The following is a 19,477-nucleotide window of genomic DNA, read 5'->3' on the forward strand; positions in this document are numbered from 1 at the left end:
CAATTTTTAGAACTTTGACATTTAAAAATCCTAACTACTTTCAAACCAGAAAACTGTCAAAAATTTTGTTGTAAGTCATTGCTCATATTGTCATCACCATGATAACGCGAAAGTTAAGAATATTTGATTATATGAAAGTGTGCCAAAAAACCCATTGAAAGTGTGCGAAAAAGTAAATCTGATTTAATAGTTATTTTCCTAACAAGTGCAGAAAGTCATACTTTTCCGCACGCGATTGCAGTTTGCCGAACGAAGCGAAGCGGAGTTCGGCAAGCAGTCGAGTGTGGAAAGAGACTTTCTGCAAGAGTTAGGAACAATATTTTTTCTACGAGCATTTAAAAATGACCAAATCTTAATTAATTAATAGAATTAATATAAAAATACATACACAAATTAAATCTTTGACAAGGTTGTCAAAACCAAACTTTCTATATAATTGGTTAGCATGACGACGATCTAATAACACCGAATTAAATTCAATGCGGTGCCTAAATACCTGTTATGTACAGGTTTTAATATTTTAAAGGCATAGCAACGATGTTAAACAAAGCAATTATTGTCAAGAAGCACGTCACACACTTTAAAATTTATCTTTACTTACGAATTAAAAAATAATTCAGTAATGTAGATGGCATCAAGTGACGAAGAACTACCTCATTCTATCGTCGACGTTGTCAATTATCTTAATTTGTTACCGGAAAAATCAGCAAACAGGTACAAGAAAGAATACAATATTTTTATGAGTTGGTGTAAAGAAAAAAGTGTAAATAGCTTAAAAGAAGAAGTGTTTTTGGCTTATTTTATTAGTCTATCCAAAATCTGCAAACCAAATACTTTGTGGTCCCGCTATTCCATGCTCAAGTCAGTATTAAAAATTGAAAAAAATGTCAATATAGGCGAGTATTTTAAATCTTGAATGGGTATTTGTTGAACGAGTTATTGTTGTACGGGTTGAATGAGTATTTTAAGTTAACAGCATATTTGAAGAAAAAAAACGTAGGATTCAGTTGTACGTTCAATATAAACATTGTAAATAATAAATAAATATAATTAAAATTACATATTTTGTATTTGATAACAATAAAATTGTTAAAAAGTTGACTTAATTCTTTGACAATGTTGTCAAAACCAAACATAAATAAAAATAAATAAAATAATTATTATTAAATAATTTTTAGCCAGTCGTCTCGTAAACATTATTTCATTCATAGGATATTCTGACCAATAGAAAGCTACAGAAATAAAAATTAAAGCGATAATTTTTGATAATATCCCACAGTTAAGCATTACGTCAGATGCCCTTCGTTACTATGCAAAAATGAACATTCAGTGACATTAATGACAATTAATGTTTTACAACTTGTCACAGAGAACACCAAGAAACACGTTTAGCAAATATTCAGGTGGAGCTATCAATAAACTACTATTTAAAATTATTTAAAAAGACAGTTTTATTCATGAAATAATCTCAGCGAATTACCCTCAATCTCTAAAATTATCATCGGTTGCCCTCGTGCCACTTTGACATAATTTCACTCCCTTTCAGGTCGTGAAATTAAAACTGTCGAAGTGTCACTGGGGAAACAAATCGATAATTTTAGAGCTCTCGTGCAATTACTACTGAAAATTTAATAATCGCTATTTTATGTAATTAAAAATGTGTTCCAAAATGAATCATTTTAAAGTTATAAGCAAGGAAATTAGAAAGAAAACGATGTTTTTAATCATTTATGATTATTTTAATTTTTTATTAATATTCCCCACTTATTTGCCTTACATGCAAACGGAGCATCATTTTTGTTTATTTGTTTATATATTCATATTGGCCGAGGAATATATTATAGATCTTATAATATAATTGAAACCTGAATAATTGGAGTAACAATTTTCTATTTATCTTATATATACCGATGCCTCTAAAGCCATGGAAGGAGTGGGGGCAGCATTTATGTTCAATAAAACTAAAATATTAATTTAACTCCCGAAATTAACTTCCATTTATACAGCCGATTAACCGATATCCGCAACGCCATAAATTTTGTGGTAGAAAATAACATGAAAAATAATGTCATTATTACGGATTCCCTAAGTTCTGTAACTGCCTTAAATGACCTATATCCGCTTCATCCAAGTCTACTACTTATTAAATCAGCATTACACCAATTGCAAACTATGAATATCAATGTCAACTTCGTATGGATTCCATCACATATCGGAATTGCTGGTAATGAAGAAGTAGATTCATTGGCAAAACTAGCAGTATTAAGCACGGAAGCTGTAGAAATCAGAAGCATTCCACATCTAGATGTAAAACCTGTAATCAAGAACTTGGTAATCAATGCTTGACAAACGAAGTGGAATCAATCAAAATCCAAACTGCGAGAAGTAAAACATTCAACATCAAACCATTCTGTCTCATCTGAGAATAGGCCACACCGCCATCACGCATAAACATCTGCTGGAGAGTGAAGTAAAACCACAGTACTACGTATGTGATATTGTGCTCAGTGTTCGCCACATTTTACTGGAGTGTCCTCTCTATTGCATGGAGAGACTTCAATATAAAGTACAAGACACCTTACAAGCAATATTAAGTGACGGAACTGATATGAACAATTTGACATCATACTTGTATTCTATAAATGTACTAAATAAATTATAAACATTTTAATTGTATTGCGCCAGTGACCCTTTGAGGTTGAGGCATAAATAAATAATAAAAAAGAATGTGTGTACTTTGTACGCACGTAAGAAGTTATACTTCTATTATATGATTTCAACGAAATCAATATACTTTAAACAGTTTCTCTACTACTTTCCAAAAATTTTTATTAAAACAATACCAAAAACTAAAAAAAATAAAAGAATAAAACAGACACAAACACATTGAAAAATGCCACAAATGATTTCTGAACAATAATTGTTGCCAAAAATTTTAATTAAATACGTATTTTCTGAAAAAAATTATATAATAATATACTTACAATCATAAAATCTATAAAAAAATAAAAAAAATGATATAACTTGCATTGGGCTTGAACCTACTTCCCGTGTATCCCGCCGTACGAGAGTCGAAGCGATTTCAAACTGCACCACCTTCGCGTATACGTCATGTGGGAATACACAAACTGAACAACTTTTTGACATTTTGTTTATATGAATTTATATTAGTTTGATTTTTGTCGAATTAAAATACAACAATATATAGAGTGAGAAAACGATACATTAGATGAAAATTTGTAGAAAGTTTGTTCGTAATCAGATTATGTAAATTAAAGCATTGCCTACTAGGGGTATAGCATAGCAAGTACTAGGTAAGTACATTATTTTTTTTACATTTTCCAAATAGGTATGAAGATAATTTTTTATTGGAATACAACTGAAACATTTAGAATTACGTACCTGTGGCTTTTCAAAACTATTTAAAAAGTCACTATAATTATAAATTTGATTTTATTTCTGTCCTCACAACAATAAAAACTAATATATTATACAACATTTTTGTTTACCGATAACCTCCATATTGAACAATTATTGACAGATCATTTCAACACCCAATCAGAGCCCGTATAAAGACTAATACCAAACTGTCGGTGTGCGCATGCGCGCAGATCAATATAATTCACCCTCAATCTCAATCGCGCCTAAAGAAGTATAACTTTAAAAAAGATCTATTTGCGAGGGAGTGAAAAGTCAATTATTATTATTACACAACTTTTACTGTAAAAAATGAGAATGTAGTTGTTATTGTAGTTGTAAAATTTGTTATTTTTAGATAACTTCAGTTTATATAATATATTTCAGATAGTGATATCTACAATTTTGTTAATATTTACTACTCTAAATGTCTCGATCTTTAAATGAAAACAAAAAATAGTAAAAAACAACTCTTTTAACAAAAAATTTTATTATAATTCTTCTTACTTCTAAAACATTAAAATATTTATAGTATACGAATAGTTTTGTACTCAGGCTGCACTCTTTCAATTTGAATTGGATTAACCTGTACATTTGGTGTTCTTATCACTGTATAACGAATAGGGTCAACTGGTACTTCTGGGGTCTCTATCCTGACAATTCTGTATCCAATTGGGACGGTTGGGTCATAAACACGAATATAGCCAGGGGGTAGATTTGGTTCTTCGATGCGGACGTACATAGGACGGAGGGTACCATCTGGGTAAGTGATCTGGACAATCTTGTAGCCTGGGCGTTCAACGTTGACGTTAATATTAGGATAGCGTACATCAACGGTGGTGTCTGGATAACGGGCGTTAATGTCCAGTGGTTGATTAGTACCATCAATGACCATTTTTCCGGAGATCAAATATTTTCTGACCAAGAGTGAGTTGGTACCGACATATTGGCGGACCAGGATGTATTGGAGACCGTTTTCGTCGCTAAAAAGAAAATAAATTTATTTTTTCCAATAAACGATATTAGCCAGAATAAAGATAATTCTACAGGTCACCTTAAGTCAATTACAAATCAAAGACAAAAATTGGTTCCAAAACAAGGAAAATTTAAGAAAAATATTTTCAAAAGCTGACCTACTAGTGACTAAAAGAGGTTCTGACAAGACGTTGGAATGCACAAAGAAGTGATTATTTAATGAATGAAGATATTCTCAGCCTTGTCGAAGAATGGCGAAAACTTGGAAACGGCTTATCATATTCAATACAGAAAGAAATATAGGTAGGCATTATACAGTGCGGTGGAATAAGTGTTGCCCCCCCTGTTAACTTGTTTATTTTAAGAATATAAGCAAAACGCTCGAACAGGTCGATTTTTAAACTAATCATAGTATATCATAGCATCAACGTTTCGAACTTTACGCGAACCCTCTTTAGGTGACAGGTATAAATTTGATTTTTTTAAATGGTAAAGTACATCATGTGATACCTCATTTAACAGCTTTTAAAATACTGATTTCAAAAATGTATAATACTTTAATCCTTTTTGAGATCGCAGGCCCAAAATTTCGGTCGAAGTCTTTTTAAACGCATTTATTTTTTCGAATTCTGAGAAAACTAATAAGTATTTTTAAAAAATTTAAACGCAGAATGAAAGATTAGATTATTACCGAGGGCTGACAGTCCCTTAGAATAAACAAAAAGTTTCTTTTGAATGATATATTTGAAATTAAAAATCACACTAAATTTTCTCTTGTTTCCACCTCTGTGACTTATTAAAATAAACAGTATAGGAGTTCTCAGGGACTTTGGACCATCGAAAATACTGTAATATTTCATTCTGCGTTTAAATTTTTCAAAAATATTTATTAGTTTTTTCAGGATTCGAAAAAAAATGATTGCATTTAGAAAGAATTCGACCGAAATTTTGCGCCTACGCTCTCAAACAGGATTAAAGTATTATACATTTTTGAACTCAGTATTTTAAGAGCTTTTAAATGAGGTGTAAAAAATCAAAGTTATGGCTGTCACCTGAAGAGGGATCACGTAAAGTTCGAAACGTTGATGCTATAATATACTATGGTTAGTTTAAAAATCGACATGCCCAAACGTTTTGCTTATATTCTTAAAATAAACAAGTTAACAGGGGGGGGGGGGGCAACACTTATTCCACCGCACTGTAAATACAACTATAAAACACTTGTGCGGAAGGGACAAAAATAATTATATTAAAAATATATATGCAACAACTAGAGGAACATGCTGAACACTAAGAATCTAGAGAATTTTTCTTCAAAGTCAAATATCTAGCGGGCAAATTCAAACCGCAGATACAGATTATCAAAGATAATAGTGGAAATATCATACCAAACCCAGAAGGTATTATATTGTTGTGGGAACAGTTTTACAAAATACTATTCTCTAACAATGACCCAGAAAATAAAATTTAGAAAATCAGAAGGGGAAGATAGAATAACAGCTAAGACACTCAAATAAATGGGAGAGATACGGACTGAAGTAATACTTAGAATCTGCAATGAAATCTGGAATACGGGAAACTGGCCAAATAACTGGGTAAACTCACTTTAATGCGAGCTTGACATTTTAAATGTTGGTCTACCGTAGAATTTTGAACAAAAAAACTACACCCCCACGACTATCAACCGAAATATATTGAGATATCTGAGATATTTTGGACATATAAGTACATACAGAGAAGGCATGGAGCGAATTATAGTTGAAGGCAATGTAGCGGCAAAAGATCCAGAGCAATATCTACAGCAAGATGGTCGGACCAAATAAAAAGCATGACTGCTTGCTAATTCTCCGAAGTAAAACCACACGTACAAGAGAGAGAGAAAGAGAGAGGTGATTGGAGAGAAATAGTTAAACACATTACATGACGCAATTTTATCCTTACAAAGGAGAAAATATAGGGAGGAGGAAATTATTACATAAATAATAAATATTTTTTTTAACATCCAACGTTTATTGCAATCTGTCTGATCACAAACAATAAGCAATACATATAATTATTGAAAAATAACACAGATGGAAGCTGCCCAGTGGCGAGCACCCAGTAAGACATATAACATTATAATTTTAAAATAAGACATAACAATTACTTGGAACATAATACATAGATAAAATTTAGTATAGTGGACAGTTCAGACAGTAAAAATATGATTATTAAAAGTTTAAGGAACATGAATAAAAATACGAAAGAAGTTTAAAAAATCACTAATACTAAAACATGATTATTTCACTGCACTATGACACTGCACTTTGTTGTTGCTCTGATGTCCAGATGTACTAGAGGTCCAAAGGGTCAGGTCTTTTTAATCGTCTTTCATGAGAAATGTTGAGCAGGTCCGTGGCGAGTGGATTTGGATGGCAGGATAGTCTGGTCTTGTATCTAGAAATTACAGCAGATATTGCTTCGCTAACCGTTGGTAGCTGTAAGTCGTGGTGCAATCTGTGGTTCGTAACATACCAAGGGGCATTGCAGATCTGGCGCAACACTTTTGATTGGAACCGTTGAAGTTTTTGAATGTTGGTATTACTTGCTGTTCCCCATATTTGTGCTGCATATAGCCACACCGGTTTTAAAATACATTTATAAATCATAATTTTGTTCTCCAGGCTAAGATTTGATTTCCTACTCATGTACCAATACATTTTCCTGTAGATTAGGCCGAGTTGAAGACGTTTCTTCCAGATGTGGGTGCCCCAATTAAGTTTACTATCTAAATGAATTCCCAGGTATTTTACGGCGGTATTGACTGGGAGTGGAGTGTTATTTATAGAAACCGGAGGCGCGACAACTTTTTTTAAAGTAAATGTTATTTGTGTGGAGTTTAAACTGTTGACTTGTACTCGCCACAATTTAAGCCAGCTCTCTAGTTCAGTCAGATGATTTTGCAATACCTCGGATGCTTCTGTTGCTATAGGATTTGAAGCCATTATAACTGTGTCATCCGCATATGTAGCAATTGTTGTATTAATGGTGGTTGGAAGATCCGATGTGTATATTAAGTAAAGTGTTGGTCCTAATATGCTTCCTTGTGGAACTCCAGAACATATTGGAAACATGTTAGTAATTTCCCCTCATCTTTTGACTTGAAAAAATCTATCTGTCAGATAGGATCTTAATAGTGAACTTACGGGATAAGGAAATATGGATTTATTCTTAGAGATAAGACCTACATGCCAAACTTTGTCGAATGCCTGTGAGACATCTAGGAATGCAGCTGTACAGTAATTTTTGTGTTCGAGCGAATTTCTGATAGTTTTTACTACCCTATGAATTTGCTCGATGGTACCATGTTGTTTCCTAAAGCCAAACTGATAATTAGGTAAAACATTGTTGCTGTCTAATGTAGGCTCTAGTCTTCTCAGGAAAAGCCGCTCGAACACTTTGGATATAATAGGCAACAAGCTTATTGGACGATATGAAGATACTTCCGCGTGATCCTTATTAGGTTTTGGGATTAGAACAATTTGAGCTACTTTCCATTGGAGTGGAAAGTAACCTGTTTTTAATATTGAATTCAATATATAAGTAATTAAGCTTACACCTTCGTTGGGTAGATTTTTTAGTACCAAACTAGATATTATATCATACCCAGGTGACTTCTTATTCTCCAGATTATCAATTACTTCTTCTACTTCAAATTTCTTGAAAATTTTAATAGGCGGAGCCATTTGATATGGTGCGTTTATGACTTCATGAATATCTTCTTCTTCTTCCCTCTGATGCGGTTGAAATACCTCGCATAAATGATTTGCGAAAGTATAAGCTTTATCTTTGTCAGTTTTAGCCCATGTGCCATTTGGTTTCCTGATTGGCATATTCATTTGTTCGTTGTCTTTAAGTTTTTTTGTTAGTTTCCACAGAGAATAATTTGTATCATCTAAAGATGAGAGGTTCTTTAAATAATTGTTGATTCCATTGTCTTTATGTTGGATCAAGTTTCTTTTGAGTAATCTGCAATCTCTATTAAAATTTGTTTTATCTTCTGGGTGCCTAGTGAGCTGCCACCTCTTTCTTAGTTTTCTTTTTTCCAGTATAAGTGTATTTATGTGAGCTAAATAATAAATATAACAAAAATTTAGCAGGATGAGTTGAGTTCTAAGTAATAATCCAATAAAATATATGACATAAGAGATATCATTAATAACATTATTCTTTTAAAAACTTGAAATATTTGCTTCTTAAATATCATAAAAATTTGTGTAGGCAGCGATTACTTGACGGTGTCGACCTTATCACAGCATTGGTTTGAGAGAAGATGAGTCTACATATATCCAATATAGTGTACTTCAATATTCAGAACTAGACATACAAATAAAAATAGATGTATATTAACGCATTAGGGATCACGTCTGCATTTGCAGACAGTAATTTCCCTTTGTAAGTGTCTGCATATGAAGACGTCTCTACGAATGGGTTAACTAATAGAATAGAATAGAAATATGCTTTATTGTCACTGAAAATTATACAATTTTATGGACAAAGCTTAACATAGAGTCACGAAAAAGATATACATAACAATAACAAATACAATTTTATAAAATTAGATAAATCGTCAATAAAAAAAAATATAAACAAGTTAAAAAAGTGAAGTAAAAACACAAAAACTAATATTGCAAAATTACTATAAATTGCAAAATTGAACATACAACATAATATAATAAAACACAAACAAAGGAACTAATAAGTTTATGCTGCTGTATGTGACACCCAAATATAGATAAATACACTTTAGTTACTTGTACATTACTGTGATTTCTTAGTTAGTCATAATGCCCGGTTGCACCAACAGATCTTAAGCTTAAGTCGAGAATATCATAAGAATTAATATAATATAATTATAATATATAACAATAAGAATACCATAATATAATAATAGATATAATTGATAATAAGGTAAGAATCTAAAATTATGCTGCAACGTAAGTGATACTCAAGGAGGCCCTATCTATAAGTAGAGCTTAGCTAAGCTGGAGCTTAAGATCTGTTGGTGCAACCAGGCATTAAAAACTCTTCTACTGAATAATATGGTCTTTTAGATAAATGAGCTTTTGTCATTTTACGGAACTTGAGAAAGGATGTTGCAGATTTGAGTTGTAAAGGGAGATGGTTGTATAGTTTTTTTGCGGAATATAGTATAGATTTCTTTACTAACTCAGAAGACGGGATCGGTAAATAGACATCAAAAGTTGAATTTCTGGTAGAGTAGTCATGATGAGGCCTTGCTGGAAAGACATGCATGTGTTTACGAATTAAGCAAACAGTTTCTAAAATATACAAAGATGGAAGGGTTAAAATTTCGTGATCTTTAAAGTAACTTCTGCAATGGGTTGTTCTTCTGAGGCCAAACAGATATCTTATTGCTATTTTTTGTAATTTGAAAATAACATCAAATTGGGCAGCTGTACTAGACCCCCAAAAAGGAAGACCATATCGAAGATGAGACTCGAATAAAGAAAAATATGTTATTTTAGAAGATGCTAAATTAACTAAGATGCAACAACTTACGTGTACACTTGATGATTCTTGGCATCAACTTTATCACCATCGTATATGTCTCCATGCACATTAACTTTTTGTCCTAACACATTACCATCAACTTTGGCGTGATATCCAACGACATCTCCCCCGATGCCTCCAGCAAGATCAACTCCAATTTCGTTTTGGCCGAGCTTGGCTCTTGCGTCTCCATCAACGCTGATGACATTTCCTAGACCAAGTCCTTTAGCTACCTTGTGAATCACCAGGGAGTCGAGCAGAAAGGTCGGCTTGGCTGCGCATAGCGTGGCAAAAGCGGCTAGTACCTAAGAAAAAAAGACGTATTCGAAAATTTGGTATTTTTCAATTATGAGTCTCTGGTCTGGATGAATGTCAGAACGCACACGAAGATAATAGACAGTGATGAGCGCGCCAATAAGCGGCAAAAAAAAATAACGCAAAAAATGGAAAACTTTGTGAAAAAGAGAAAAAACTAATAAAGGTGTATCACTGTCATAAGGAATATGTAGAGAAATCAAATTGACTAAGACATTAGCCATGACAATCAAAGTAGTGTTGTTATATTCCGAATTTTACTACAATACGAATTCGACAAGATCAGAGTGGATTTCGTGCTGGCAGATCTTGTGTTGATAATATTTTTGTACTTCAAGAAGCGACATCCAGAAATTTAGAGAATCATTTAATGTTCGTTGATTTAAAGAAGGCCTATGATTCAGTAGCCTTAGAAAGATTGTTTGCAATATTGAAGGAGGCAGGCCTAAGTAATGCATACATTAAGAGACAACAGTAGCGCGCGGAAAACGCATTCCATGATTGCGGCTGTTATTTTGAATATTTTGTCGAGATAGTACTAAATAAAATATTGCAAAAAGAGCCTGTACCGCCATTAAGAAGAACAAAAAAATACACTTTCTTCAAATAAACTTTTTTGTCCCATGCCCAGATTTTGTGCCACATTGGATCTACTAAAAATCGATTTTCTATAGCAAGAAATCGAAAGTGCCAGACTCGGCAACATTTAGCGCGTCTATGAGTATAAAAATTATTGTTTTTGGTAGTATAATGTCACTGTCAGTATCTAGTTACTGACGCACTGTTGCCTCATTGTTGAAAGTTACCAGAACTTTCGAAAAACCAAAATATTGATGACGCGCTACCGTTTACTCTTAACGCTATAGCGAGCATGCACATACATTCAGAAAATTCAGTTAAAATGGAGAATAAAATTTCAAATTAATTTTCCGTTACAAAAGACTTCAGGCAAGGATCTTCTTTATCTCTAACTCTATTCATTCGGATATCTAAAGATTTCTTACATTATTGGAAAACAAATTCTCGTCACAACCAGGAAAAATTTTCTGTTAAAAGATTTTCTGGTAAACTTAAAAATGTAAGAGAGACACAAATGTAAAACGCTTAGATGGATAATAGAGCCCAAAAATATGTTATAAGACAAGCAAAAATAAGAATTGATAACACAACACGGTAATATCAACAGTAATATATGAATGTAAAAGCTCAAATAATGCCAAAGTACTGTACAAGAAAATAGAAGTACGTAAGATTAATAGTCGAAGCAATAAAGAACTGAACCTCCGAAAAAACAAACGACAAGAGCGATCTTAATAATTCTTTTTGCATTCGATTCGTGAATGCGCTAAGAAACTTTGTGACCCCGAGCCATGATATTTTTTTGAAAAACTGCATACAAAAAATGCATTCTTAAAGTGCATCTCAAACAGACAATAAAAAAATTCAGAACTTGTCAATTATCGGCGGAGATGAGTTCAATTTTGTTACTCGGGGGGTTTTTGGGGTCGCTAATGACGAATATGACATCGGAAGTGATTTCTGGAGTACCTGGTGGCCAGGGTACCTACTGTTTGCCTGGTCTTTGGGAGTTTTCGGCAAAAAATTTATTCAAAAATTAGTCAAAAATAATTACTCGGGGAATTTTGGGGTCGCTAACGACGAATATGACATCAGAAGTGATCTTCGGAATAACTGGTGCCCAGCTGGAGTTTTCGACAAATTCATTAAAAAATTAGCTAAAAATTATTACTTGGGGGTTTTTTGGGGCCTCTGACGACGAATATGACATCGGAAGTGATCTACAGAGTACCTGGTACCCAGGGTACCTACTGTTTACCTCGTTTTCTGGAATTTTCGGCAAATTCATTAAAAAATTAGTCAAAATTCATTACTAGGGAGTTTTGGGGTCTCTGACGACGAATATGACATCGGAAGTGATCTACGGAGTACCTGGTGCCCAGGATACTACTGTTTATCTCGTGACTAATGATTTTTGACTCAATTTTTTAATGAATTTGCCGAAAACTCCAGAAGACGAGGTAAATAGTAGGTACCCTGGGCACCAGGTACTCCGGAGATCATTTCCGATGTCATATTCGTCGTCAAAGACCCAAAAAACCCCCGAGTAATGAATTGTGACTAATTTTTAATGAATTTGCCGAAAACTTCACAAGAGGAGGTACTCAATAGGTACCCTGGGTACCAGGTACTTCGGAGATCGCTTTTGACGTCATATTCGTTTTCAGCGACCCCAAAAACCCCGAGTAACAAAATTGAACTTATTTTCGCCAATAATTGATGAGTTTTGAATTTTTTTATTGTCTGTTTGAGATGCACTTTAAGAATGCATTTCTTGTATGCAGTTTTTCAATATTATATCATGGCTCGGGGTCACAAAGTTCCCTGGTGCGTTCACAAATCAATTGCAAAAATAATTATTAAGATCAGTCTTGTCGTTTTTTTTGTAAGGCCAATTTTAGTGCCTTCTTGCTTCGCCTATAAGAAGAGTACCTATATCATAATCAACAAAAATCATAATATTCATCAGCTAGTCAACCATTAAAATATTTTCTTGAGAAACTTGGAAACATGAGGAAATAACCTCAAAAATATTGCAAATATTCATTAACAAAAATCGTAGGAATGTACCGCCCTGAAAAAATATTTAATTTAAAACTGTTAGGAAATAGAAGGAGAAGAAAAAGAGGAAGACCGGATTATAGCTCCTGAAAGGCCATAAAAAGAGAACCAAGAGAACCAGAAATAATATAATGAGTTAGAGGGACGTCTAGCGACGAGCAACAAATAAATGGACTTTAAATGACCTTCTAATAGTCGGTAATAAAATTCGTAGAAATATTTTGTTTAAATATTTGAATAACATGGTTGACAGGTCATCCACCATGTGACTCTTCAAAGCTTTAACAGATAAAATTATCATTGCCAAAATAATTGCAAAGACGCCAAATAAAGCAAAAGACCTATATTATAATCAACAATATTAACAAATTGTCAAAACAACAAAAAATATGTAAAATACCTAAAAATTATCAACAAATACACCGCGTTTCTCAAAACTAGTAATTATCTTCACTTACCAAGAAAACCTTCATGATGCAACAATTTACTGCAAAAACGTGTTAAGAAAACAAATATATATGTGGCTATCTCAGTCAAGTATCAGTTGTTATAGGTCTGGATCCCGCATAAGAAAAAAAAGTTGATTAATAGCAAGTTGAAAATTTGTTAATAGCTTAACGGTGTCTAGTCGGACAAACTTTAATATATGGGAACACTGAAACAAGGGATGTTTTAATGGCGGAACAGGTTAAAAATTTGTAACGTCAGACTACGAAAACGTCAGATGTATTTTGTCGGGCAGAACATTCAATTGATTTGTTGCCCTTTCATTAAACTCTCATGCAAAAATCAGACTGGTGTCTATCACCAACTGGGCATTTTAATGAGTGGAACACGAAGAACATGTCAAATGACAGGAATCATGTTGGTTAGTAATAGCAGTCCAATTTTTGCATGAGAGTTTCATGAATGGGTAACAAATCAATTGGAAGTTCTTTCGGACAAAATACATCTGACGTTTTCGTAGTCTGACGTTCCAAATTTTTAACCTGTCCACAATTAAAATTTCCCCTGTTCCAGTGTTCCAATATATCAAAGTTTGTCCGATTAGACACCCTTAAGCTATTAACAAATTTTCAGCTTGCTATTAATCACCTTTTTTGGTACGCGGGATCCAGACCTATTATTTTATACATACTTAATCTTTCTTTAATTCCGGTTTAAACCCGATAAGATTTTACTTTATTTTGGTGATTTGTTACCGAGTTAAAGTTCGCGATATTGTACAATAGATTATCGAGGTTTTTATCTTACCCTGGGGGTATTGGCTTAGCATATCACTTAAGGACAGGAAAACAAACACATAAGACAGAAAACCAAAGTCACCGATGTGGTACAAAAATCACTAACATTGAAATGGGAATACGCTGGACATATAGCTAGGAGCGATCTTAAAAAATGACACAGAACAATTCTAACCTGGAGACTATACGAACACAAAAGACCCAGAGGCAGACCTCCTATGAGATGGACATATGATCTGAAACGAACTACCGGGAAAAATTGGCTACAAGTAGCGTACAACAAAAAACAATGGAAAGGAAGACTTGAAGAGGCTTATGATCAGATGTGGACGTGAATGGCTAGACGAAGAAGAAGAAGAAGAAGAAGAAGGGGTATTTTAGTGTGAAAAATTATTCTTATGTAACTGTTACTGTTCTTCTTCTTCTTTTTTGTTCAGGTGAGACATTTTGCAATGTCTTACCTTTGTATCTTGTTTTTCCATAAACTTTAATAAGTCCTGTAGTTTTAACGAAGACCAACAACTTCCTCATTGATAGGTTTAGGATCTCTTCTGGTTCTGCCTAGTGAATTCCTGCCTTGTATTACTCAGTACGTTACGCTACTGCATGTGTATGGCAGTATCTTCTTCCATTTTGCATTATCAGCACCATGGTTCATTTATCTTACCTATTTGTATAGGTGACCATTGTAATCCATCTTTTGTTGAGGTTCATTAAATTGTCTGAGAGTTTTTTATTAACATTCTTCATTATTTTCTTAGTGCAAATTTTTCCTTGTAGCGCAGGCTCTGGAAGTATTTGAGTATACAAAAACTGAGGACCGGCAACTATGTTCGGATTCTACCTGAGACCTTGAACAATGAGAAACTTAATCTTGCCGGAAGGTGTGATGGTGCCTTGTTACCCCCTCCCCCCCTCCCATGTTAAAGGCAGATAAAAAGCCATTTTTCGTAAAACAAAATATTTTTGTATTTTTTGGGTCATTCTAAGTAAAAAATGTTCTTACAAGTTTTTTCGTAAAATGCATAGTTTTCGAGATACACGCGGTTAACTTTAAAAAAATCGAAAAATTGGAATTTTTGAACCCCGAATAACTTTTGATTAAAAAATAAAATAGCAATTCTGCTTGCAGAATTTGAAAGTTCAAGTCAAATTATACCGGTTTTGATTAATTGCACTGCTCAAAATTAATTTTTGAAGTTATACTTCTTTAGGCGCGATTGGGAGTGGATTTTGATTATTCTGTGTGCATGCGCACACATACAGTATAGAGTTCGGTGCTAAATGATTTAAGTTATGTACGTGTCAGTCTAAAAAAGGTGTGTAAAGAATAATACATTAGCGTTTTTAGTAAATATGTTTATTAAAATTTTTGAGACACTGGATTTTTCTTCCTCGGGAGTAAGATAAGTATTATTAAAACATTTATATTTATTATTCCTACTTCAGTTCGTCTGTTTGTTACCGTGATTTGTCATAATGTCCGAGAAACCGTCAAAACAATGTCGTGGTGGGTCAGTGGTAAAGCGTTCGACTAGAGATCGAGAGGTCCCGGGTTTAAATGCGGACAATTGCTGTCTTTTGTTATTTTATTTTTTTAATTTTTGGATTTTTGAAAAGTGTATAAGTATTGAAATTAGTTTAATATTTAAATAAAATAAAAATAAACTGTTTAAAGTATTTTATTTCGTTGAAATCATATAATAGAAGTATAACTTCTTACGTGCGTACAAAGTACACACACATTCTTTTTTTATTGTTTAACAAAGCTATAAACAAACAGTATTTGAGCGTTTTGTCGCTTGTCCGCACCGCGCCAAGGAAATCCTACCTATAGCCTAAGAGCTGGGAGCGGATTTTGTGCGTGATAAGTAATATGGAAAAACTATACGGGGATATGTTGAATTAGTTGTGTACATGACTTTCACCAACGGCCGGAAACCAGAGTGGGGGCCGAGGGTAGTTGTAAGGGGTCAAAGTCGCGGTTTTATTATTTTTTTATGACGCTCATGATCGAAATAGTGCACCAAAATTTGGGAAAAAGTAGGTCATGACGTACCTAAGTAAAATCTCTAGGGACGCAACGCTGCGTGGCCGACAAAGGGGTGGGGGTAGGGGTGAATATAAAAAATATAAGCGGTTTTTTGCGACGTTCGTGATTGAGATAGTGCACCAAAATTTGGGTATAAGTAGACCATGATATAAATAAGTAAAATACCCAGAGCCGCAAACCAGAGTGGGAGAGGAAGGTAGTTATAAGGGGTCAAAATCCCGTTTTTTATTATTTTTTTGTGACGCTCATGATCGAGATAGTACACCAAAATTTGGGAATAAGTAGGTCATGACGTAGCTAAGTAAAATCTCTAGGAGTGGAACGCTGCGTGGCCGACAAAGGGGTGGGGCAGGGGTGAATATAAAAAAATGTAAGGGGTTTTTTGCGACGTTCGTGATTTTGGGAATAAGTAGACCATGACATAACTAAGTAATATCCCCAGAGGTGGAAGCCAGAGTGGCGGACGAGGATAGTTATAAGGGGTAAAAGTCGCGGTTTTTATTATTTTTTTTATGGCGCTCATGATGGAGATAGTACACCAAAATTTGGGAGTCAGTAGGTCATGAGGTAACTAAGTAAAATCTCTAGGGACGGAACGCTGCTTGGGGTACAAAGGGGTGGTAGACAGGGGTGAGTATTAAAATATATGGGGTTTTTTTGCCGTTCGTAATCGAGATAGTGCACCAAAATTTGGGAATAAGTAGATCATGACATTACTAAGTAAAATCTCCAGGGGCGGAAGGCTGCGTGGAGGACAAATGTTGTGCCGGTTCACAAAAGAAATAATACACACTGCGACTTTGACCCCTTAAAACTACCCTCATCCCCAACTCTGGTTTCCGGCTTTGGGGATTTTACTTAGGTAAGTCATGGTCTACTTATTCCCAAATTTTGGTGCACTATCTCAATCTAGCGCGTCGCAAAAAGCCCCTTATATTTTTTATATTCACACCTACCCCCACCCCTTTATCGGCCACGCAGCGTTCCACCCCTGGAGATTGTACTTAGTTACCTCATGACCTACTTATTCCCAAATTTTGGTGCACTATCTAGATCATGAGCGTCACAAAAAAAGATAATAAAAACGGCGACTTTGACCCCACGTCCCCCACCTCGGGTTTCCGGCTCTGGGGATTTTATTTAGTTATGTCATGATCTACTTATTCCCAAATTTTGATGCACTTTCTCAATCACGAACGTCGCAAAAAACCCCTTATATTTTTTATATTCACCCCTACCCTCACCCCTTTGTCGGCCACGCAGCGTTGCGTCCCTAGAGATTTTACTTAGGTACGTAATGACCTACTTATTCCCAAATTTTGGTGCACTATTTCGATCATGAGCGTCATAAAAAAAATAATAAAACCGCGATTTTGACCCCTTACAACTACCCTCGGCCCCCACTCTGGTTTCCGGCCGTTGGTGAAAGTCATGTACACAACTAATTCAACATGTCCCCGTATAGTTTTTCCATATTACTTATCACGCACAAAATCCGCTTCTATCTCTCCGACAGTCGGTTCCGTTCGGTTTTAATCAAACACTGTTTGTTTATAGCTTTGTTAAATAATAAAAAAAATAATTTTTAGCAATGCAAATAATCAAGACCGGTATAATTTGACTTGAACTTTCAAATGCTGCAAGCAGAATATCCATTTTATTTTTTAATCAAAAGTTATTCGGTTTCAAAAATTTAACCGCGTTTATCTCGAAAACTATGCGTTCTACAAAAAAACTTATGGGAACATTTTTTGCTTAGAATGACCCAAAAAATACAAAAACTGTGTTTTGCGAAAAATCGCTTTTTATCTGGTCTTAACATAGGGGGGGGGAGTGGTAACAAGCACCATCGCACCTTCCGGCAAGATTCAGTTTTTCATTGTTCAAGGTCTCAGGTAAAAGAATCCGAACATAGTTGCCGGTCCTCAGGTTTTCCATACTCAAATACTTCCAGGGCCCGGTCTATTGTCTCTTGCACCTCTTTATGACCTCGTATGCATATTAGAGACATTATATTATTGTGTTGTGCCAAGATTTGAAGAGATGAGTTCTTTACGATCAGAATAGTCGCTTTGCTATCAATGTAAATGTTTATTTTCTTTTCTTTGGGGTTTTTGTCCACGATTTTAATAATTCAGGCTAACAAAACAAAACCTGCAGATTGAAACAGTTGTGAATTGACCTAGGCTGTAAAATTTGTTATAATTACATGCTTGTCCAAAGACTGCTAATACATAAACTATGGGCAGTTTTAGATCCATCACTGAACCATTAGTCCTGTCGCCAGGGGGGTACAACGGCCTCCTTTATTCAGATGGACCTACCCAAGTTTTTTTTATGCATTTTGACCCGTAGAGCGCGAATTTTTTGGGTAACAGTTGATCCGGATGTCGATTAGATTGTTATAAACAAAGAACTTGAGGAATTACATAACAGCGATTTCTCGCAAATCAAAACTTTTTTTGTATTTTTTGGATCATTCTAAGCTAAAAATGCTCTTACAAGTTTTTTCGTAGGATGCATAGTTTTTGAAATAAACTCGGTTGAACTTTCCAAAAATCTAAAAATTGCAATTTTTGAACCCGAATAACTTTTGATTAAAAAATAAAATAGTAATTCTGCTGACCGCATTCGAAAGTTCAAGTCAAATTTTATCGGTTTTGATTACTTGCATTGCTAAAACTTATTTTTTTATTGTTAAACAAAGCTATAAACACACAGTGTTTCCCGTGCCCAATACATGCGTTTTAATGCATTCTACGTAGAAATAGCTTCGCTTGCACTTGTTAGCTACGCTACATACTCGTTCGATTTTAAATGGGAGATCATTGAAAACATCACTCATATCAAGCACTGTGTGTTTATAGCTTTGTTCAACAATAAAAAAAATAAATTTTTAGCAATGCAAATAATCAAAACCGATATAATTTGTCTTGAACTTTCAAATGCGGTAAGCAAAATTGATATTTTATTTTTTAATCAAAATTATTCGGGTTCAAAAACTGCAATTTTTCGATTTTTTGAAAGTTCAATCGCGTTTATCGCGAAAACTATGCATCCTACGAAAAAACTTGTATAGTCGGTTCGCTAAACTCAGACACAAGTGGCTAGTGATTGTAGTAAGTAATATTGCCAATTTCGTAAAATTGGAAAAAAAAAATAATTACATACTAAATAGTTAATAATAATTAAATAGTAATTTTGCCAATTTTAGGAAAATTGGCCAAAAACAAAAAAATTAGCTACTAAAATCACTAGCCAGTGTCTGAGTTTAGCGAAC

General features: G+C 34.2%; 1 protein-coding gene across 1 annotated transcript; it reads right to left on the reverse strand.

Moving 5' to 3' along the window:
• Nucleotides 1-3,890: 3,890 nt before the first annotated feature.
• On the reverse strand, nt 3,891-13,484 carry LOC126887667 (uncharacterized). The gene is made up of 3 exons (XM_050655302.1): nt 13,359-13,484; nt 9,955-10,250; nt 3,891-4,400 (listed from the first exon to the last, which is right to left on the reverse strand). Exons 1-3 carry the CDS (start codon nt 13,371-13,373, stop codon nt 3,944-3,946), a joined length of 768 nt encoding a protein of 255 aa, XP_050511259.1. The 5' UTR covers nt 13,374-13,484; the 3' UTR covers nt 3,891-3,943.
• Between the last annotated feature and the right edge of the window lie 5,993 nt (nt 13,485-19,477).

Source organism: Diabrotica virgifera, chromosome 7 (genome assembly GCF_917563875.1).
Source record: "Diabrotica virgifera virgifera chromosome 7, PGI_DIABVI_V3a".
In the NCBI taxonomy this organism is placed as follows: Eukaryota; Metazoa; Arthropoda; class Insecta; order Coleoptera; family Chrysomelidae; genus Diabrotica; species Diabrotica virgifera.